Source organism: Gopherus flavomarginatus, chromosome 3 (genome assembly GCF_025201925.1).
Source record: "Gopherus flavomarginatus isolate rGopFla2 chromosome 3, rGopFla2.mat.asm, whole genome shotgun sequence".
NCBI classification, from domain to species: Eukaryota; Metazoa; Chordata; order Testudines; family Testudinidae; genus Gopherus; species Gopherus flavomarginatus.
This window is the reverse complement of record NC_066619.1, coordinates 287164885-287187445: the sequence shown is the minus strand read 5'-3', so window position 1 is coordinate 287187445 and position 22561 is coordinate 287164885. Positions and strand designations below refer to the sequence as shown.

The 22561-nt window shown below is 56.9% G+C and overlaps 1 protein-coding gene across 13 annotated transcripts in view; it reads left to right on the top strand.

Annotated features, from left to right (window-relative positions):
* DCTN1 (dynactin subunit 1) overlaps nucleotides 1-22561 on the top strand; it is a 134683-nt gene that overhangs the window by 107141 nt on the left and 4981 nt on the right. For 10 of the 13 annotated variants that reach the window (XM_050944872.1, XM_050944876.1, XM_050944874.1 and 7 more), the window contains 19 exons: nucleotides 2100-2304; nucleotides 6084-6162; nucleotides 7141-7300; nucleotides 9311-9415; nucleotides 9721-9912; nucleotides 10726-10842; nucleotides 11585-11737; nucleotides 12924-13084; nucleotides 13731-13899; nucleotides 14784-14852; nucleotides 15342-15404; nucleotides 15597-15746; nucleotides 16955-17116; nucleotides 17451-17582; nucleotides 18140-18268; nucleotides 18683-18825; nucleotides 19350-19516; nucleotides 21771-21785; nucleotides 22372-22505. In XM_050944872.1, coding sequence (XP_050800829.1) covers nucleotides 2100-2304; nucleotides 6084-6162; nucleotides 7141-7300; nucleotides 9311-9415; nucleotides 9721-9912; nucleotides 10726-10842; nucleotides 11585-11737; nucleotides 12924-13084; nucleotides 13731-13899; nucleotides 14784-14852; nucleotides 15342-15404; nucleotides 15597-15746; nucleotides 16955-17116; nucleotides 17451-17582; nucleotides 18140-18268; nucleotides 18683-18825; nucleotides 19350-19516; nucleotides 21771-21785; nucleotides 22372-22505 — 2505 coding nt within the window. The remainder of the gene's footprint in view (nucleotides 1-2099; nucleotides 2305-6083; nucleotides 6163-7140; nucleotides 7301-9310; nucleotides 9416-9720; nucleotides 9913-10725; nucleotides 10843-11584; nucleotides 11738-12923; nucleotides 13085-13730; nucleotides 13900-14783; nucleotides 14853-15341; nucleotides 15405-15596; nucleotides 15747-16954; nucleotides 17117-17450; nucleotides 17583-18139; nucleotides 18269-18682; nucleotides 18826-19349; nucleotides 19517-21770; nucleotides 21786-22371; nucleotides 22506-22561) is intronic. The other 3 variants (XM_050944869.1, XM_050944879.1, XM_050944878.1) reach the window with 1 other exon arrangement.

Here is a 22561-nt window from a genome sequence, read left to right as displayed (position 1 = left end):
GTGAGGGAATATCTTCAATTGGACCAACTTCTGTTTTCCAAGCTTGTCTCCCTCACCACAGAAGTTGGTTCAATAAAATATGTTAGCTCACCCACCTTGTATATCACAAGTTTAGCAGCCAGTGAATTTGGTCCTGGAGCTCTGTTCCCTTGATTCCACGTAGTACCTCGTGACTGAGTTTCTCTTCAGCTTCCAGCCATAGCTGCTGACTCTGTGAGTGCTCTGGGGCTGGAGCACCCACGGGGAAAAAATGATGGAGGGGGCTGCTGGGGGGGCGGGCGGGGGGGGGGCTTAGCACCCAACTCCGCATAGTGCCTCCTGCCTGCTGAAAGACCACACAGATCAGCACCTCCCCCTCCCACCCACCCCAAACAGCTGTTTTGCGGCATGCAGGAGGCTGGGAGGGATGGGGAGGTGCTGATCTGTGCAGCCTTTCAGTGGGCTGGGAGAGTTTGGGGGGGCAGAGAGAGGTGGGGGGGTTGGGGTCTTGGGGGAAGGGGTGGAGTGGGGGTGGGCCCTGGGTCTACATAAGAGAAATTTAGAACCTAATACAGCTGCCAAACGGCTTCATACTGTCTGCTGGCGCTACCCTCCAGGAATGGACCAGCAGCTGGTTGGTTGGTTGGCGGGATGTGCCGAGGTCACTGCTCCATTTTAACGGAGTCGGCTAAACGCTGTTACTACAAAGAAAGGTATAAAATATGCTTGGTGTGCGCCCGTGAGCCAGTGCCGGGGCTTGCCACCTTCTTAAAATACAGAAACAAGGCAGCCCATCATCCTTGTGTGTTTAACACACCTGCCTTTTACTAGGTTAACACCTTGCTTAGATTTTAGTGATCCCCAGTTAGGGTCTGGGGAACCTCCCTTAATGAACATGAAACAGTTATGTCCTGTTGCATGTAATACTTCAGAATGTAACCTGCCGGTACCTCCCATCCTGGTTACCAGCACAGTCAGGAATTTGTCGTGCAGAGGTTAAATCTGAGGGCAAGTCCACACTACAAAATTAAGTCAACCTAAGTTACATGGATGTTCAGCCACCACAGTCACTGAATCGGTTTTACACATCACACTATGCTGCGTGTGTCAGCCACATGAGTCCTCCCCAGGAGCATGTGCACCCATTGACCTGCCAGGTGGGGCACTGTGGGATGGTTTCTGAAAGGCAGCAGCAGTCGATGTAAGTAGCAAACTGTCTACACTGACAATGTGTCAACCTAACTACATTGACTTCACCTCCGTGAGGTGTAGCACTTGGGTTATGAAGTCAGTGTGGTGACTTACATCAGTGGGAGCAACAGTTCAGTGTAGATGCTTCGAGTTAGGTTCACATAAGGCAATTTACTTCGACCTAACTCTGTAGTGTAGACCAGGCATGTGTCTGGTGGCGTTACTGGAAAGGGGGTTCCAAAGAGGATGGAGCTTTGCTGTTCTCAGTAGTGGCTGATGACAGGACAAGGAGCAATGGTCTCAAGTTGCAGTGGGGGAGGTTTAGGTTGGATATTAGGAAAAACTTTTTCACTAGGAGGGTGGTGAAGCACTGGAATGGGTTACCTAGGGAGGTGGTGGAATCTCCTTCCTTAGAAGTTTTTAAGGTCAGGCTTGACAAAGCCCTGGCTGGGATGATTTAGTTGGGGATTGGCCCTGCTCTGAGCAGGGGGTTGGACTAGATACCTCCTGAGGTCCCTTCCAACCCTGATATTCTAGGATTCTATGGATTCTACTGGAACTGATTCTCTTTTTGTTCCAAGTGGGGTGGGAGGAATCCTTGGCCACTCAAGCCCTGTATTACTGGTCCTGGGTGGAGGGAAGAGGGGTTGGAAGTGTAATTGCTGGGCTGAGTGGGGAAGAGGTGCTGAGTTGGAACAGAAATAAGACAGTTTTTGTGGCAGTGGCCTTTTCCCCTGCACGCCCGGTAAGCATTTACCAGCTGGGATTTGAATCCATGTAGTCCCCCTACAAGAACGCTGTCACAGCCAGGATTATCTGAGCTGTACAGCTGGGTAATGGTTTCGGCTTGAGACTGAGTCTGAGGAGCTCCCCTGTTCCATCAGGCTTCCATCCCAAGGTGTCCTCACCCTGTTTCTGCCTGACTGCAGGAGGCCAAAGATGCATTAGAAGCCAAGGAGCATTACATGGAGGAAATGGCCGATACAGCTGATGCTATCGAGATGGCAACTCTGGACAAGGAGATGGCAGAAGAGCGGGCCGAATCCCTGCAGCAGGAGGTGGATTCCCTGAAAGAGAAGGTGGAATATCTCACGATGGACCTGGAGATCCTGAAACACGAGATAGAAGAGAAAGGTGAGAGGTGTGGGGACCACCCATTGTGAAATGGGCTTAGGGGAGGGGTCTCCTGTTTTAATGCAAACCTGGGTTGGGGGTAAATCTACATGTGGGGGAGATCCCATTGTTGTGATGAGTGCAGCATAAATACCAAGCTCCACTGAGATCTCCTACGCCTGGTGGAGTCAGTGGGAACAGTGCCATTCAGGAGTTAATTCCATTGATGAAATAAACAGTAATAAGTCACTAGGACCAGATGGGATTCACCCAATAGCTTTAAAATAAGTAAATAATTAAAAGGCTCCAGAGGCTGGCCCGGCAGTTACAGACTGGGGAACCTGACTTCAGCACCAGGCACATTGGCTGAAACTCTAGTAGAGAAGAGAATCAACAGATGCAGAGATGAGCATGATTTGTTGGGGAAAAGTCACCATGGTTTTTGTAAAGGGAACTTCCGCCTCTCCAAACTGCTAGAAGGGGATCAGCAAATGTGGACAAGGGGTGGGGTGGGGGGTCCAGTGAATATAGTGTACTGGAATTTCAGAAAGCCTTTGACAGGGTCCCTCACCAAAGGCTCTTAAGTGAAGGAGGCAGTCAGGGACAAGGGGGAAGGTTCTCTCCTGGATCAGTAACTGGTTAAAAGAGAGGAATACATTCTAAGTGTTCACAGTGGAAGAGGTGAATGGCAGGGTTCCACAAGGATCTGCACCGGGACCACGGTTATTCAGCATATTCATAAGTGATCTGGAAAAAGGGGTGACCAGGTGGCAAAGTTTGCAGATGATGCAAAATGACTCAATACGTGTAAGTCCAGAGTTGACTGAAAGGAGTTACAGAAGGGGGACTGGCAACAAAATGGCAGATGAAATTCCATGTCGATAAATGCAAAAACATTGGAAAACATAATCCCAACTATCCGTTGAAAAGGATGGGTTTAAATTAGCCGTTACTACTTAAGAGAGAGATCTTAGAGTCCTCGTGGATGGTCCTATGGAAACATCTGCTGAATGTGCAGCGGCACAGAATGTTAGGAATGTTTGGCAAAGCGTAGCTAATAAGACAGAAAATAGCACAATGCCACTGTATAGATCCTTGGTGCACCCACATGTGGAATCCTGCATGCAGTTCTGGTGACCTGTCAATAACCTAGTCCCAGATTTGGACCTTAGCGTCCAAAATATGGGGGTTAGCATGAAAACCTCCAAGCTTAGTTACCAGCTTGGACCTGGTACTGCTGCCACCACCCAAAAAATTAGAGTGTTTTGGGGCACTCTGGTCCCCCCAAAAACCTTCCCTGGGGACCCCAAGACCCAAATCCCTTGAGTCTCACAACAAAGGGAAATAAATCTTTTCCCTTCCCCCTCCAGGTGCTCCTGGAGAGATACACAGAAGCAACCTCCGTGAATCTAAGCAGAGGGAGTCCACCCTCTCTAATTCCAGTCCTGGAAACAAAAGCACTTCCCTCTTCACCCAGAGGGAATGCAAAGTCAGGCTAGTAAATCCTACCACACACAGATCTCCCCCTGACTTCTTCCTCCCACCAATTCCCTGGTGAGCTGCAGACTCAATTCCCTGGAGTTCCTCACTAAAGAAAAACTCCAACAGGTCTTTAAAAGAAAGCTTTATATAAAAAAGAAAGAAAAATACATACAAATGGTCTCTCTGTATTAAGGTGACAAATACAGGGTCAATTGCTTAAAAGAAATATGAATAAACAGCCTTATTCAAAAAGAATACAATTCAGAACACTCCAGCAACTACAGACATGTAAATACAAAAGAACATATAAATCCCTATCTGATCTTTGGTACTTACAACTGGGGAAACAGAAGATTAGAAAGCAGGAAACAGAAATCACTTCTCATCCGAGAGAGCATACAGGCAGAAGACAAAGAACTCAGACACAAACTTCCCTCCACCCAAAGTTGAAAAAATCCTGTTTCCTGATTGGTCCTCTGGTCAGGTGCTTCAGGTTACTTTTTTTTTCAGATGAAAGAGACATTAACCCTTAGCTATCTGTTTATGACATGACCCCATCTCCACAAGGTGTATTGGAACTGGAAAAAGTTCAGAAAAGGACAACAAAAATGCTGAGGGGTCTGGAACAGCTTCCATATGAGGAGAGATTAAAAAGACTGGGGCTGTTCAGCTTAGAAAAGAGACTAAAGGTGGATGTGCTCAAGGTCTATAAAATCATGACTGGTGTGGAGTGTTATTTACCCCTTCACATAACACAGGAAGCAGGGGTCACCCAATGAAATGACTAGGCAGCAGGTTTAACACAAACCGAAGGAAGTATTTCTTCCCACAGCACACAGTCAACCTGTGGAACGCTTTGCCAGGAGATGTTGTGAAGGCCAAGACTATAACAGTTCACAAAAGAACTAGATAAGTTCCTGGAGGATGGTCCATCAGTGGCTGTTAGCCAGGATGGTCAGGGAGGCAACCCCATGTTCTGGGTGTCCCTAAACCTCTCACTGCCAGAAGTAGGGAATGAGCGACAGGGGCTGGATCACTTGATTCCCTGTTCTGTTCATTCCCTCTGGGGCGCCTGGCATTGGCCACTGTCGCCAGACAGGACACTGCGCTAGATGGACCTTTGGTCTGACCCAGTCTGGCTGTTCTGATGTTAGGATTTGCCCCTGTGGGATTGCTGTGATAGCTCCTTAGACATCCGGCTAAATGCTCTCAACCCTTTGCATGCAGTCCAATTACCTGGCTTTGCAGCGCTGGGCGGTAGGAAATGATAGGACCCTTACTCACAGACGGGTCAGTAGGAAGCAGCAAATGAGCATCTCTCCATGTCCCATCACCTCTGAGTTTGAGTGGGAGTCTGGCTGGCGGGATGCAGGTCTCTCTCACTATGGCTAAACCGGCCACTGCAGCGCTCATTGCCCCTTGCCCAGACAGGGGATGCCGGCTCCTGGGAGCGTCTCTGGGACAAGCTGTTTGTGCTGTAGTGCACAGGGTCTGCTCATTTTGCTGATTTCAGACCAGCTGCTCAGCTCCTCGACGGACAGGACATCGAAGCCAAAACGTGGAACAATCTCCCATATTTTATCCTTGTTTTGATTCCCTAATGGGCTTTCTAGCCAAGGCAGACTTTAAAAATACGCAGACAAGGAAGTGAGCAGCCATTGCATATCGACAGCATGAGCCGATTTCCATGGCAGAGGGCCTGCGGAATGGTCACCTGAGAGCCCCAGGACTCTGCTCACTCGACAGAACCTGTATCTGCCAGAGGAGCAGTAGATTGAGGAGACGGCGGATGGATGCACTGAGGAGGGCTGCAAAGGGGAAAATGGGGGAGATGGACAGAGCGAAAGGGATGTGGGATCTTCGCTGGGGCGGATGGAGGAGGATGGGGGGGCAGCGGCTACTGGGATCACATTGGCTACAGCCAGATAAGTACATAGAACCATAGGGTTAGAAGGGACCACAAGCATCATCTAGAGTACGTTAGAGCTCTGCATTAGGCACCGCGGGCCTGACCTGCAGCACCAGCAGTTCTAGCCATGCAGCTCCCCTGAGCCGAGATTGCAGATTGTGCCATACCATGCAGCGGTTCTTAATTTGAGTCCCTGGCCACTAATTGACTAACCTCAGCTTGTGACATACACTAGATTCGAGGGCTGCTCTGTTGAGGAGGTGATAGGCTGGTGGGTTAACCCCCTGAGCATTGTCCTCCCAACTCCCAGGTTTAAAATCTTAGTTGCTCTTGAGAGACCTGCCTCTGGATAAGAGCTGATTTTCCTGCAAATGCTGGGTAACGTCTCTCTGCTTCTCCCTTTCTCCAGGCTCGGATGGGGCTGCATCCAGCTACCAGGTAAAACAGCTAGAAGAGCAAAACGCGAGGCTCAAGGAAGCTCTTGTCAGGTATAACGCTTCCTTCCTATTACATCTCCTCCTCGGCTATATCACCTCTGCAGATCCTCATTGCAAGCTCCCACGCCCTACCACCTAGCAACAGAACTGGCCTCAAAGCAGTGACCCATGGACCTTGTTCTCGAGCCAGGGGATTAACCCCCTAGCCCGCCACAGACACACCTCCAAATGCTCCTCAGTTCCTTTCTAACTCCCAGCACATCTGTTAAACCTCAGAGGAGTAGGAAGTGGGGTGGGTCACTGGGGGTCTGCTGAGGTTATACATGCAGAGAATGTGAGATGCTGCAGAAAGCAGGCAGTCTGCTTTCTTCTGATACTCTGGCTACGAGCAGGCTACTTAAATACAGTAGCCGGTTGATACGCTGCGTGTGTTTGCTGTGGTGACCAGATTGGGATGGCTTCTGGCAGTGTCTTGCACACCTTCTGGCCAGGTGTCTACTGAACTGCTTCGCACTGGGAAACGGATGTTGCATCTCTCTGTAGTCCCAACAGGGACAACTTCCGAGTGTCCTAGGAGAGGGCCTCCCCTGCATGGTCCCACCAACGTACCTGGTATAGTCTTCATTGTCTAGCCTCTTCAGGTCACAGCCCGAGAGTCCGATCTGCCCTCTTCCCGTGAAGAGTTAAGTTACAAGCCGTATCCAGGGGCTGAAACGTCTCTGTTCTGAGTGAATGTGCACTGATGGCTGCAAAGCTGTCTCTTTACCACGGAGCGTCAATCTGAGCCCCCCCGGTAAATGAGTTCCCTTTGCACTCAGCATGGCTGCCCCCGTATCTCAGCACTGGGACTGCAAGCTGTCCTCTATGGGATGGTCACTGCTAGTGAAAGGACAGGTGTCCTAGCCAGCTGACTCGGAAGGGGTGCAGACATCTGAGGAAGGCTGTGATGGCAAGGGCAGGGAATGGTTGCTGTGACCACAGTCCCTGGGTCCCCTTCCGTTTGCTCTGAGTGTGTTTGCTCCGTTTCAGGATGCGGGATCTGTCAGCATCAGAGAAGCAGGAGCACGTGAAGCTTCAGAAACACATGGAGAAGAAGAATTCAGAGCTGGAGAGCTTGCGTCAGCAGAAGGAGAAGCTGCAGGAGGAGGTGAAGCAGGCAGAGAGAACCATTGACGAGTTGAAAGAGCAGGTGAGTCCACCCCAGGGTGCTGTGGGGCTTCAAAGAGGGTCAGGGAACCACTGCCAGGCAAATTGGTGTCTCCTGTGAACTGCTGGGTGTGGGGCTCTCGCTTAGAAACCGCACGCTTAGAGCATCCCAGGAGCCAGTGAAGGAGTCCCAGGGGATCCTGCTGTAGAGTCTGCCCTTCTCCAGCACGAGCCGTGCCGGACTCTGGGCAGTGGTTCATGCTTGGCTGCAGGCTGGCTTCCTTAAATGTAAGAGACACTTTGCACCTGGTGTCTTAAAAACCTTTCCAAAGGAGAGTCTAACTGATGTCGTCTTACCTCTGGAATTCGGTGCCACCTAACACGCTTGTCTTAGGATGGCGTGGTCAGGAGGATGGGCGAGTCCCAGCCATGCAGAGGTTCTAGTGACGTGGGGCCCCTGGGGGAAGGTTCCTTGATGACTACAATGCAGTGCGCTCCCCTTTGCATTTTACGGGCTTCCTAGAGGCAGGCACTGACCGTCTGCTGCGGAAGAAGCAGGCGATACTGTACGGAAGCTCTAGCATGATCCTGGCTTGGTAGGAGAGCGGTGATTGTCACTGACACCACTTGATAATGTGCAGAGGGGGAGAGAGGATGACTCCTGTTCCCATGGAAAGAGAGTGAGCTCCCATTGTGCCTCTGATAAATCTGACCCATAACTTGTCCTGGGCTTCGGTGCAGAGCAGAGAGCTGTGGAAAGCTGGGCTCAGGGCTGGCAAAGCAGCAGCAGACGGATTTCTTGGAGGTTGCACAGAAGTACATTAGGTATTAGTGTCATGATGTTCCAGGTTCTGTGGCCACAGCGGCTGTGAGGATTGAAGCCGGGTGTCTCTTCCCATCTCCTCACCCTGCTGGAACATTGAATGTTCCTGTAGCGCAGCGGTGGGCAGCCCACCAGGGTGATGCGTTGTGGGCTGAGAGACAGTTTCTGTACATTGACCGTCCGCTGCTCCCAGTGGCTGCGGTTCACTGTTCCCGGCCAGTGGGAGCTGGGGGAGGAGGTGCAGGCCACAGGGGCTGGGTGACTGGGCAACAAAATGGCAGATGAAATTCAGTGTTGATAAATGCAGAGTGACACACACTGGAAAACATCATCCCAACTATACCTATAATATGATGGGGTCTGAATTAGCTGCTACTGCTAAGAGAGGGATCTGGAGTCACTGGATAGTTCTCTGAAAACATCCACTCAGTGTGCGGCAGCAGTCAAAAAAGTGACCAATGTTAGGAGTGATTAGGAAAGGCACAGCTAATAAGGCAGAATATATTGTTATGACCACAGTATAAAGCCATGGGGCGCCCACATCATAAATACTGCCTGCAGTTCTGGTCGCCCCATCTCAAAAAAGATATATTAGAATTAGAAACAGTACAGAGAAGGGCAACGAAAGTGCTGAGGGGTATGAAACAGCTTCCATACAAGGAAAAATTAGGCTGGGACTGTTCAGCTTAGAAAAGAGACAACTGAGGGAGGGGATAGGATAGAAGTCTATAAAATCATGAATGTGAATAAGGAGGTGTTATTTACCCCTTCATGTAACACAAGAACCAGGGGTCACCCAATGAATTTAATAGGCAGCAGGTTTAAAACAAACTTCACACAACACAGTGTCAACCTGTGGAACTCCTTGCCAGAGGATGTTGTGAAGGCCAAAAGTATAACTGGGTTAAAAAAAGTAGATAAGTTAATGGAGGGCAGGCTCATCATGGCTATTAGCCAAGCTAGTCATGGATGCAGCCCAGTGCTCCAGGTGTGTCTACAACTCTGACCGCCGGAAGCTGGGAATGGTCGAGAGAGGGTGGATCATTCGATAATTACCCTGTTCTGTTCACTCTCTCGGAAGCATCTGGCACTGGCTGCTGTGGGAAAACAGGACACTGGGTTCGATGAACCATTGGCCTGACCCAGGATGGTGGATGTTGCATTCCTATGCAGCGGTGTTGGAATGTGGGAGGCCAGGTCAGGCTAAGCTTTTGAGCCCTGTGTCCTTAGGTGGATGCTGCGCTGGGTGCTGAAGAGATGGTGGAGACTCTGACAGAGAGAAACCTGGACTTGGAGGAGAAGGTCCGGGAGCTGCGCGAGACCGTCAGTGACCTGGTAAGCTGCCCAGCAGGCAGAGCTCTCTGCCATGGGTCAGAGAGGATGAGACAGAACCCACGCGTGTTCCTGTGTCTGCATGGTCTGCAGCCAGGCTGGCCACAGGACAGGGTGTGGCAGCGGGCGAGGCTCAATGAAGTCACTGGGGTTGGCTGATCTCCCAAGCTCCTGCTGGGCACGATGGCCGCAGCTGATCTCCTGGTCAGCCCCGAAGCTGTGCCCCTTCCCTCTTCTGAAAGCCCCGTGATCCTGTGGCCTGACAGGCCGAGCTGTGAGCGGCAGCCCCCTCCCCTTCTTCCTGCTAGGAAGCCATAAACGAGATGAACGACGAGCTGCAGGAGAATGCCAGAGAGACCGAGCTGGAGCTGCGTGAGCAGCTGGACATGGCAACGGCGCGGGTCCGCGAGGCGGAGAAGCGCGTGGAGGCTGCACAGGAGACGGTGGCAGATTACCAGCAGACCATCAAGAAATACCGGGAGCTGACCGCACACCTGCAGGTAAAGTCCTTGAGCACCACCTGCCACTGCGGCCTGCGGGGCCAGGGGAGGGGCTGGCTGAACTGCCCAGCACCTATCGGAGCAGCACCTGCTTCAGGGCAGGGCTTTAGTACCAAGGAGGCAGAGGCCTCGGCAGGCAGGAGCGCTGCAGAGAGGGGACGGGACCAACCCTGCAGGGGATGCTGCTGGCACTGCAAACGCACCTGGAACGGGCGGCTGGTGCCCTGGGAGTTGGACTCCTGGTTTAGGCGGGATTTACCGAGAACATCCAGCTAAGCCAGAGCAACCTGACCACTAGTTTTACTCTGAGGGAAACTTCCTCCTATTGGTTGTGCTTCAGCTGCCTCCTGGCCATCCCTTTGCTCCGCAGTGGGGAAACGCGGGCTGGGAGCTCGGGAACCAGTGAGCTAACATACTCCCAAGCGTGGGTGTTGCGTTATGTCCCAGGGGCTGCAGGTGTGAGCAGGTGGATGGGATTCCCTAAGGGATCTGGGGGCGCTGGCAGCAGCCCAGTGAGACCATCATGGAAATGCAGGTGGGGAGATGGATCTAGTTACCCTCCCCGCCCTGCACGATTGTTCTCCTGAGCCCGGAGCAGTCTGCCCTGTGTCCCCTTGGGAGCTGTGTTAGGCCCAGCGCTGGGGAGACGCCTCAGCTGAGTGCACCCACATAGTCAACTCCCCTTCCTCCTCCTTGCCTGCGCCGTTATCGCCTGAAACCACGGGGAGGCCTGGTCCCGAGATGAGGGGATGGCAGTTCTGTTCCTTCATGTTCTATTGTATTGCTCATCCTCCCCTCTTCTCCTGCAATCAGGACGTGAACCGAGAGCTCATGAGCCAGCAAGAAGCTTCTGTTGAGAGACAACAGCAGCCTCCACCAGAGATGTTCGACTTCAAGATTAAATTTGCAGAGACGAAGGCCCATGCGAAGGTACGGTGAGCAGCTGTGCGTGTCGGTGTGTAGGACCCAGGTGTGTGTATTCCCGCGAGCGGACGGCATTGCTTCCTGTGCTCGAGCTGCTTCCAGAGGTTGCCATGTTATTCTGAGGGTGTCAGAGGCCTCCCCCAGGGCTGTGTCACTAGTGAGTGAGAGCACCCAAAAGTCTGCAAAACGGCTTAACTGCTGAGAAACACTCCTCTTCCCCACTGGCTAGCATGTGGGCTCGCAGACCCTGGCAGACAGGGCAGGATGCCTGCGCGCTCTGGCACAGGCTGTGAAAACGGAGCATGTAGCTACTCGGCAGGGGTGCTGGAAGGGTGAGTGGTGCGGCTGGAGAGATCAGGCATTACCGGGTGGGGGTGGGAATGGGGCGTAACCTTTGTTCTGAGAAACGGGGGCCCAGACTGTAACGGTTTTTGCACAGCAGCAAGCACTTGAAAATGGGGTTTTGTGACACAAACGTGTCCTGACCCTGATGTGAACTCGCGCTGGCTGGAAGGCCGGTAGCAAGTGTCTGACGTTTGCCCTCCTCAGGGTGAGGGACCCTGCCCTTCGGGGCCTGCCCTGGACCGGTGAGAGGGAAGCTCCTTCCCTCCAGCAGCCGTGGGAATGTGGCTCTGGGACGGGGCGGAAAGGGGCTTGGACTGACTGGCCCGGCTGGGCCCCCGTGTAGTGCCAGCGAGCGGGCGGGAGCGGTTCCAGGCTCCGTTTGATGTTCCCTTTGTCTCCTCAGGCCATAGAGATGGAGCTGCGCCAGATGGAGGTGCAGCAGGCCAACCAGCACGTCTCCCTCCTCACCTCCTTCATGCCTGACAGCTTCCTGCGCCACGGAGGGGACCACGACTGCATCCTGGTGCTGCTGCTCATCCCCCGGCTCATCTGCAAGGTAGCCAAGGGCACACGCCCCCTTGCCCCGCCTGCACCAGCACCTCTTCCTTTGACACGGTTAGGGTGGGGAGCGGCTTGTTTTCATCCCACTTCGGCTTATTTCTGTGCCATGAGCTGAGGTGCTTAGGGCCGTTGCATTGCCCCCGGGTGGCGCTGTGCGGCAGAGCTAGGCCTGTCCTCCAGCAGGGCTTCAGTGAGCCCCTCTCACCCACCCGAGCGGCACTGCTGGGCTCTGAAGGGCATCGCATCTGGGCGGTGCCTGCCAGAAGAATGGGGCTGGGGGTCTGTGGGGGGATGCTCTCCTCACAGCTCGATGGCGCTGCCTCCTGGCGGTTCTGGGGTTAGCTCTGTCTGTCAAGGCTGACAGCCCTTCCAGCAGGCACGTGTCCTCAGTATCTCTGCTGCAGCTCCTCTCACTCAGGAGCAGCATCCTCATCTCTTTCTGGGGGCAGGGCATCAAGGATCCCGCTCTCCTGTGGTCCCAGTGTCACTCCCACAGTGGCTGGCAGGGGAGCCCGGGGGCTCAGGGACCTCCACACAGCAGCCAAGGACCATTCCCTGCTGGGTCCTTGCTGCCTTTTCCTGAGCCGCTTTCATACCTCCTGGCCCTCCCCACTCCTTGGGCTTACTGGCCTCTCAGCTCCCTCCTCCCAGGGAGTAACTTCAGGCAGCTCATCTCTGCAGCCCCTCTGCTCCCTGCCTGTCTCCAGCAGGTGAGCGTCTCCCTGATCAGTTGCTTCCAGCCTAAAATTCCCCTGTTTGCAGCCTAACCTGCTGAGTGGGCCCACCTGGCCTAATTCAGCTCCTGCAGGGCTAGTGTGGGGAGCACACCTCATCACCGGGACAAAAAGGGGGGCCCTGGGGAACAGTCCTGGTGTCTCAGGGGCCCCCCAAAGATGAGAGCAGAGCTGAGAGGTCTTTGGCTGGCCAGGCTGCAGGGGAGTGAAGCTGATGGAAACACAAGAAAACCCCTTGTTGGATAAAATGGCCGCCGTGACTGTGACTGAAGCTGTGTGAGCTGGTGCTTGCCCAGGTCAGGCCCAAGGCAGAGTGTGTGAAATGCCAGAGGAGCCTGTCCCAGCAAGCGCAGCTCTGGCAGGGATGCTGGGCTGCGGGGAGCAGGAGGGATGTGCCGCTGTGCTGGGCAGCGCAGGACTGAGACTGCTCTATCTCTTCTGCAACAGGCCGAGCTGATCAGCAAACAGGCCCAGGAGAAGTTCGAGCTGAATGAAAACTGTGCCGAGCGCACAGGCCTCCGGGGTGCCCCAGGGGAGCAGCTGAGCTTTGCTGCGGGGCTGGTGTATTCGCTGAGCCTCCTGCAAGCGACGCTGCACAAATACGAACAGTGAGTACCGTGAGCGTCCTGCACTGTGCACACAGCCTTTGGATCCCTGGTGCTCTGGGAGGAGAGCACCTAGGGTGCCCCCATTCCTGCAGAGGGTGGGGAAACCCCTCACGTGTCCAGAATGGCTGAGGGCCAGGGAGGCGCCTCGTCCTGAGCACTGCAGCCGTTCCCAGAGATCTGATGGGATTGTGAGCAGTCACTAGAAGCACTGCCTGCTGCAGCCTGCGCTCAGCCCTTTCACGGTACTGCTGCCGAGGTCAGACAGAGAATCCTTCCAGCTGCACCTTCCCATGCGCGCCACTGAAACGCAAAGAAACCTCCCCAGCGCCCACCCAGCGGCACTGGGTCCATGCTGAAAGCCTGACAGCCAGCCCAGAGATTGGAACAGACTCTGTCCTGCGGTGGCCCTTCCTCGTTGCCCCAGCGCAGCTAGTGCCGCTGCTGGTCCCAGTCACCAGAAGTGCCCTCTCCTGGGGCTGGCCTGGGGGCCTGGGCCTAGGATGGATGCTGAGCCACCGGCAGCTCCCATGAGCTGCTCAGCACCTCTGAGCGGCATCCAGAACTAGTGCCCCCGTGAGACTGCAGGGCCCCTGTAGCGATAGACCCGTGTCCCAGACTAGCTGATAGTATTTGCTCCTCCTGCCAGGGCCCTGAGCAAGTGCAGCGTTGAGGTCTATAAGAAGGTGGGAATGCTCTACCCGGAGATGAGTGTCCATGAGCGCTCGCTGGACTTCCTGATTCAGCTGCTGCACAAGGACCAGCTGGATGAGACGGTCAACGTGGAGCCACTCACCAAAGCTATCAAATACTACCAGGTAGGAGGTGTGGTCTGTGCCGCAGGTGGGTGCCGGCTCTGTGCCGCTCTCTGCAGTATGGGCACTGGCCCCAGGGCAAGCTGAGCTGTGGGGAGTGGGAGCTGCGAAGTGGGGTTGAGGTTTGCAGAGCCCCAGGTGGCATTGCTGCTTTCAGGGAAACCTCCCAGGCTGCAGGCTAAGTAGCTAGGTTCCCGTCACCGCATTTCCTTCTTTCCCCTCCGCCTTCTGAACACCGAGATCTGGTTCCCCTGCTGGCCCACAACTAGATCTCCCATTCCCAAGTGCTCTGATTCCCATCCTAGAGAAGGGAGATGCCTGGCAGTCCTTGTGCCAGGATCCCTTATCTGGGCATCCTAAGACACTGGCTGCAGAAGCCATCACCGCTGGCCCACAGGGCCATGTCCCCACATCAGAGACTGAAATAGACCTCTCAGAACTTCGCGTAATCCCAGCACAGAGGAGTATACTGGAGCAGGAGGGTCTCTGCTAAATCCATGGGATCAGGCCCCCTTCCCAAGAGGGGTATCTGATTGATTGTCCACTCCAAGTATCCCAGAGAGCCCCTTAGCATCTGCTACTGCAGCCAATCTGCTGTCCTCCACCCCCTGCCCCGGCACGCTTCCCTCTCCCCAGACATATGAAGCCAGGTGAGGGAGCTGGGGACAGCTGGGATAGCGTGTGGCTCTGCTGGATTAACTCCGTTCTGTTCCTATCGCTGTTACCAAAGGGCAGACCCGTGAGTGTGCTTGTGCTGCCGTGTTAGTGTCTGCAGCACAACGCCCTCATCCAGCTGCCAGCAGGCTGCGTGCAGATGGAGCAGGCTGCGGTTCGTGGCTCTGGCAGGGCTTTGGAGAAGCTAACGCCTCTCTCCATCTCCTTTCCAGCACCTGTACAGCATCCACCTGGCGGAGCAAGCCGAAGACTGCACCATGCAGCTGGCGGACCACATTAAGGTGGAGTAGCAGCGGTGCGGCCCGTGCTGCGGGCCCTTGGGGAGGAGTCACTGCACAGGCTGCTGCTGCCTCCTGCATGAGGGCTTTGGAAAACGTCCTCCTGAGACGCACTCCTGCCTCTTTCCCAGTGGTGCATCCCCTGCTAGCGTGGGCTTGCCAGCTGCCCGCTCCTCCCCCCGAGCTCCACCTCTCGCCCACCAGAGGGTGCGGGGGGGAAGATGTGGGATGGGCCCTGCCAATGCGCTGGTGAGTAAAGGGCAGGAAGAGGAGTTGAGAACAGCGCTGAGCCCGGTCCCTGCAGTGGAGCAGTCGGCCCTGCCAGGCCTCCCGTCAGAGGGCACCTGTGTCCTGGTGCCTCCCAACATAAAGCAGCCCAGGCTCCTGTGGAGCAGGAATCCCAGAGAGCTCAGCCCTGCTCTGTCCCCAGGCAAGGTCGTCTCGCTTAGTCTGCTTTGCCCTGAACTAATGGTGCTTGTGCTTGTCCCGCAGTTCACCCAGAGTGCCTTGGACTGCATGGGCGTGGAGGTGGGTCGACTGCGGTCCTTCCTGCAGGTGAGCAGCCGACTTCCTGCCACCCTGGTTCCTCTCTGCATTCGGGGCCAGCACCTCGGCTGGCGTACGTTGGCGTTGCTCCATTGAAGTCAGCAGCTACGCCAGCGTGAGCCAGCTGATGCACTGGCCCTTGGCATCTCAGGTGTTGAGCTTTCTCACCCCCTTCCTTCCTTCTTTCCATGTGCTTGGCAGACGGGGCAGGAGGCGTCCGACCTCGCCATCCTTCTCAAGGACCTGGAGACCTCCTGCAGCGACATCCGCCAGTTCTGCAAGAAGATCAGACGCCGCATGCCGGGAACAGACGCACCTGGGATACCCGCAGCACTCGGCTTTGGACAGCAGGTGGGACTAGCCAGCGCCGAAGTCCCAGGGAAAAGGGCAGCCAAACACCTGTGCCAGGGGCTGCGCTGGCAGCTTGCCAGGAGCCGCATGGGCACCGCAAATACCATAAGGTGCAGAACATTGCAGCCACCCTCCTGCTGAGTGAGGCAGCTGCAGAGAATACACATCCCAGCAGGCCGTGCTCACTGGGGAGGCAGCTGCAGGCTGGACAGGGAGGTCGTTTGTGTTCCGGTGAAGGGGAGGGTCCCACTTGTGCCAGCTCCATTATAGTCCCACACAACAGGCGCCATCTTCTGTCCCTTGCTCACCTCCCCCAGCCTCTTTCCCCCCTGGTGACTCCCCGCCGGCGTGAGGGATTTTTAGTACCGGTCAGGTGCTAGGGATGCCGTCACCTGCCTGGCCTGAAGGGTCCCCTGGGGAGAGCAGAGGCAGAGTGCGCAGTGGGAGAGAGTCAGTGCATTGTCTGGCGAGCCAGCGCGTGTCTTTGTCTGCCTGGCTGGGACTGGTGGTGTTTGCTGCTCTGGTCTCTTCTCTCTTTGTGTTGTGTTACACGCGTGCCTGGGCCATGCATCGAAACCTGCTGTGCAGTGTCTGCCCCGGCCCTTTTCCTGAATGGGCTGGGGCTGGGGCTGGGGCGGGGCGGGGCGGATCAGAGCACGCTGGAGAGAACAGCGAGCAGGGACGCTGACACTGCAGTCACCTTGCGGGGCAGAGCCCTCGCTGTGAGAGGAGGAAGGCGCGGCCAGGAGTCACGGGGGCTAGGTAGCCAATAGAGCATAAGACAGAGCTAGGAGAACCCTGACTATTTCCTGCCTGAGCCACGGCCATGAGCTGCCATCTGTAACGTGGTCCCGGTAATGGAACTTCCCTGGGTAAAGAAGCCTGAGCCCACGTGGCCCGTGGCGCAGCAGGGACTGCACGAAGCCCTGGTAAGGAGCCTGGTGAGGGAAGCAGTGAGCAAGTGCAGAGAGCAGGAACCTTGGGCTCAGGTGGTGACGAGAATTCCCCGCCCTGTTGGCTTCCTGGGCTGTCCTTCCTTCCTGCCGCCCGGGCCCTTCTCCCTGGTGATAACTGAACTGCCCTCCGCGAGCTCTTAGCCATTGGGCGAGTGCAGTGCTGTGACGCCTGGCGGGCGTGTGGAGGAACAGCCTCCACTTGCCTTTGCTGGGAGCGAATCCCGTAATCGCTGTGTCTCTGCCTGACCCCAGGTGTCGGACACGCTGCTGGACTGCCGCAAGCACCTGACCTGGGTGGTGGCGGTGCTGCAGGAAGTGGCTGCCGCGGGGGCCCAGATGATCGCCCCGCTGACGGAGAACGAAGGGCTCCTGGCTGTGAAGCTGGAAGATCTGGCCTTCAAAGCAAGTGAGCAGGTGGGAACCCAGTTCTCAACTTCCCTACAGCCCTCTGCCCCGGGGAACGAAAACCTGTTAGCCTGAGAGGGGCTCGTATCTCACGCCAGCCCCTGGGCACTTTGGGATGAGCCTGGGTGGAGCGACAGCCAGTTAACGCTGAAGCGTAGGGACCAGCCCCTCGCCTACCCCCCTCGGTCTGCAGCCTCCTCGTCGGCAGAAGGGCCGACTGCCCCCCAAGGCCTGGGGTCAGTGGAGCAAGGGCAGGAAGCCTTACCTAGCAGCGGTACTTGGCTCAGCTGGTGCAGATCGCACCTTGAAACGGGGCAATTCTCTCTCTTACCATCCTCTGCAGATATACGGCAGCCAGGGCGTCAACCCGTACGAGTGCCTGCGCCAGTCCTGTAACATCCTCATTGCGACCATGAACAAGATGGCCACTGCTATGCAGGAGGGAGAGTATGACGCCGACCGGCCACAGACCAAGGTGGGGCATGGCTGGGGGGCGCCTTCGGGCTGGGCCAGGGCAGCTGAACAGAGCCAGGCGAGGCCCTGATTTCCTGTGGATGGTGGGAGGAGATGGAAAAGCTGGGCTTTCCCTAGCGGGCTATCTGGTGACAAGGATGGTCAAGCTGCAGCGCGCACAGCAGAAACCGATGGCACGGCCCCTCGTAGCTGGGTTTTGTGGGGTGTGTTCTGGGCGCAGCGGGCTCTCCTTGGACACTGTTAGCAGGTGAGGGGCCGGCATCTTGAATCAGGAGCCCCCCTGCTGTCTGTGCAGCTAGGCGGATGCCTCCAAACCAGCAAGTGTGTCTTAGCCTTCATCGTTACGGTGTGTAACCTGCCGAGGGTCCGTTGCCTTCTCAGCCAGCGAGACCAGCCCTCCCTGCATTGTCAGGGACTCGGGGAGCCAGGCAATTGCCTGTCATGTGCAGATTTGGGGGGATGTTCCCTCAGCAGCGTCCTGCCCATTTTTCACCATGAGCAAGCACTGGAATCCATCAGCTGGCAATATCCGAGCAACTCCCGCTCTTGTCCCTGCAGCCCCCTCCTCCTGTCAATCTGAGGGCAGCCGCACTCCGGGCCGAGATCACAGATGCTGAGGGCCTGGGACTGAAGCTGGAAGACAGAGAGACAGTCATCAAAGAGCTGAAGAAATCGCTCAAAATCAAGGTGAGCTCATCCATGGTCTGTTCCCTAATCTGCCTTTCCTGTTGGCCGGTGCAGAACCCTGTACCCTGGGGGTGCCCCATTCGCCTGGCCAGTAGGCAGCTGCCTGCCTGAGTTGCTCCCACTTCCTGTAGGGCTGCCTGCGGAGCTGTTAGCCCTTTGGATCGGTTCCCCCAGCGACCACAAGCTGCCCACGTAGCAGAGGCCTGTGGCATCAGCCATAAGGGACTCACTAGCCCTTCCCCCAGGTGGGTGGTCCGTGTACGCCTAACCTGAGCCCCGGAGCCAGTAAGGACTGGTGGCGTGTGCCGGCTATTGGCTGCACCCGTGGAGCCGGGGCGGGCACTCCAGGGCACCGGAACGTGTTGGCCATGCCCAGAGGCCTGGAGCACTTCGCTTTCTCCCCTGCCACTCCAGGGCGAGGAGCTGAGTGAAGCAAACGTGCGCCTCAGTCTCCTGGAGAAGAAGCTTGACAGTGCGTCCAAGGACGCGGATGACCGGGTGGAGAAGATCCAAACCAAGCTGGACGAGACCCAGGCTCTGCTCAAAAAGAAGGAGAAGTGAGTGTGGGTTTCCCAGCCGTGGGATTCGGGGTGGGCCTGCTAAGGGAGGCGCCTGTGCAGAAGGGGTAGCAGCGATAGCAGCTTGCCATGGTTTCCAGGGCTGTTCGGGAGGTTAGGGGTGGCTAGGCCCAGGTGTTAACCGGGGCAGCTAGCGGCAGAGAGGACACGTCTCAGAACAGGCTGCATTCTGGCTGCTTTCTGTGAGGTGCCGGACGCTGGCATTTCACACCATTGCCAGACCCGGTGCTGGTGTGGTGTGAACTCCCGGGGAGAGAGCAGTGGTCAGCCTGATGGAGCTAGAACCACGATTAAGGGAAAGAGACGGCGATGCTTCCTGCGCGTGAGATCTTCACCTGCAGAACAGAGCAGCCTCCCAGGGAAATGGCTGGGGAGCGTGTGGACGGGGGAGGAGGCTGGAAGTGACCAAAGCTGCTGAGATCCTGCAAATCCTGCTGGGTAGAGGCTGTGAGTTCTGCCCGCTGAGCTGTGCCCCGTTCCCCGGGGGCGTCTCTCCCCTGCAGGGAGTTTGAGGAGACCATGGATGCTCTTCAGGCTGATATTGACCAGCTGGAGTCGGAAAAGATGGAGCTAAAGCAGCGCTTGACCAACCAGTCCAAGCGCACCATCGAGGGGCTGCGTGGATCCCCGGCCTCCGGCATCGCGTCCATCGTCTCAGGCATTGCAGGAGGTGAGCCACCCGCCTGTGCCCCTCCCGAGCGTCTGGGGGCTGTTACTGCAGCCTCGCTGCCCCTGGGGCAAAGGCCCTGTGGGGAGGGGAGTGGGAACTCAGTCGGGCTTCCAGCCAGAGGCAGAGCAGAGTGGGTGGGCGGCTGCTGGCGTGAGCCCCGTGCAGGGAGCAATGCTCTAGACCTGAGGGAGAGGAGGGGCGGGGGCCTTGCTGCTCACTCAGTTGGATGAGCACCAGGCCGCTTCCCCAGACATCTGGAGCTGGTCGCATGCGTGGTGGCTCCGCAGGCTGGAAGGCCCCTAGCGAGATGTCCAGGCATCAGTGGATGAGCCGAAGGATGCGTGATGGCCGGCACTACCTCCCTGCGCTCTGACGCTCCGTGCAGCGCGCACTCAGCTGGGCGCTTGCCCGCCCACTCCTGGATTGCTGAATGGGCAGCCAGCCGAGGGAAATCCTCTCCGGCGTGCTGCTGCTGCCTGGGGCAGGGAACGCTGCAGGGCTCGGCCATGTAGGGACAACGACTGGCTGGTGAGTTCAGAACCAGTCCATGGTCTGACCTGCACCCCTGCGAGCAGACAGCTGGAGAGGAAAGGCCCCTGGCAGGCTGCTGGAATCCCTCTGCCTCCTTCCCCTTTGCTCCCATGGCTGGGTGGCAGGTTCCTATGGACGTGGAAGAGTCTCTCCCAGCCCCTTGTTCTGCCCCGGCAGAGCCCCATGTCGAGCACAGGTCTGGCCTGCATCCAGCCGCCATTGCTCCCGAGAGAGGCTGCGGTTCCCCGGGCTCTCCTCCCCTGCTGGCGGAGAAGCACAGCCACTGCCCTCCGCCTCTGGGTGCGGGCAGCTCTCCAGCCATGGCAGGCGGCGAGGCGTTGGTTTGCTCCTTTCCCCCCACTCCTGGAGTCCAGCCCCAGCTCTGGGGGAGAGGTGGGCGGCCGAGGCCCTCGGCCTGAGGTGCTGAGCTGCGTAGGGTGCTCGGGTCCGGCCCTGCTTTCTCCACTCGGCGTGAGCTGCACAGGGCAGACTGAGCCAGGCTGAGTGCAGGGCCGTTGCAGGGCCTGCGTTCTGCTCCCTGCAGGCTCTAGCGTAGAGCCGGAGCCATGCGATTCCCAGGGCATCATTGTTCTCAGCAAACTGCCTTGCACAACAGTGGCCCAGACCCGAGACTCCTGGGACTGGCCCAAACCCGAGGCTCCTGGGACTGGCCAAGGGGGCTCCTCGGAGCCCGTCTGGACTCCTGATCCCACTGGCGTTTATACGGAGGGGGAATGCCCAGTGCTGATGCCTGCAGCTGTGTGCTAACGTGGACATGGAACGTGCTGCTGGCTGCTGCTGGCCTCCTGGCACACCACCCTCGCTGTGATTCAGTGAAGTGCCTCTGCCTGGTGGTTTGCTGGCCGTAGCGGGTCCGATCCCTGGATTTTAGCCTGTTTTCTTCCCAGAGCTGCAGTGACCGTTGGTCTGTGCTGAGTGTCTGGTGAGAGCGAGAAAGGCGGTGGCACCACACTGCACGGGTACCACTTGGCTGTGCGGATCGCAGCAGGAGCCCTTGTCATCTTCAGAGCGCTGCCCCAGTCCCCCCTGACCAGTGCTAGCTGCGCGTCGGCCGGGGGGGGGGGTCCCCGGTTTACAGCAGGGGAGCCGAGGTACAGGACAGGAAAGGGATTTTTCCAAGGCCCCAGAGTGAGTTGGTGGCAGAGCTGGGAACAGAGTGTCCCGTGTCCCACTTTCTTGCGCTCACGGCTCTGGCTCACTGCTCATGAACTGCTGGTGTCCTGGCATCTTTCCTTCTCTGCCTGTGGTTCACACAGCCGTCTGGCTGCCTCGGGCCAGATCCGGAGTGGGCTGAGCCCAGCGGAGGCGGTGGGAGGTGTTAGCAGGTCTTAGGATCCATCTGAGGATGCAGCTGCTCTAGGAATGGCATCTTGGGTTGCGTGCTTGTCCTGCCAGATTGGCTCCAGTGGTGAACTGTGTGGTTTTGGAAAATGCCCGCTCTGCTCTCCAGTCCTGCACCCCCAAGGCAGGTTCCATGGCAGGCGGCACGGGAGCCAGGATGGACTCCAGCTCCTTCTCCAAGGCCGTGTGGCCCCGTGAGGGTCCCTGGAGTGAGAGGCAGCAGACTGGGTGTGAATGAGCATAGGGGGCAGATCTGTGGGGCCATTTTTACAATGGCTTCTCTGGCCAGAGCTGCATTCGAGCCTTGCCCTTCAGCTTTTCATTCTTCTGCTTCTTGTCTCTCTTGTGCTTTCCACTGCAGAGGAGCAGCCGAGAGGTACGGTATCCTGCTCCAGCCTGCCAACGCTCCTCGTCTCTAGGCCCCCAGAGGGCAGGCCCCAGTGCATGTGAGAAGGGGGTTCTGAGGCTTTGGGAAGTCGAGGTGGAGCGAGAGCCGCTGGATCCTCCTCCAGTGCTGCTGTTTTCAACTGCTCTGAAGCCACGTGGCTCACTGGCCAGAGCATCCTGCATCTAGCCCAGTGTCCGAGAGGGGCAGGGAACAGAGGGGAGATGGATCCACCCAGAGCTGGTTCCGCCGGGGGAAGTGCAGGGCCGCATCCCCTCTCTGCTCAGCGCCAGGAGGCTGTTCTGCAGGGATGGGATCCTGGCCCGGGACGGGTGTTGTCAGGGTATTTGCATGGGTTCGACCCCAGGGCACTGCCACGGGACTCTCCATCTCCGGCTGCGTGATTGATGGCTCTGTGCCCTGGCCAGGGGCGTGCGTGCGGGTCGCTCCTGCTGCTGCTCCTTGGCACAGCCATACTGATCTCTTCCTCCCCCTCAGCCTGCGGCCCGACCCTGCATGCACAGCCCACGCCGGCTCCAGTCTCCTTTGCCCATTGATGTTCTCGCCCTGTTTGCAGGTGTCAGCGCTGGCCAGGTGATGGGAGGTGGCTCAGGACCTGTCCAGGTGAAGGATTCACCTCTTCTCCTCCAGCAGATCGACGCCATGCGGCTGTCCATTGAGCACCTCAAAACTGAGAACAACCGGCTGAAGGTGAGGGGGCCTCTCCGGGCGGGCATCTCTTGGGGTTTGCACCACTGGGCTATCCA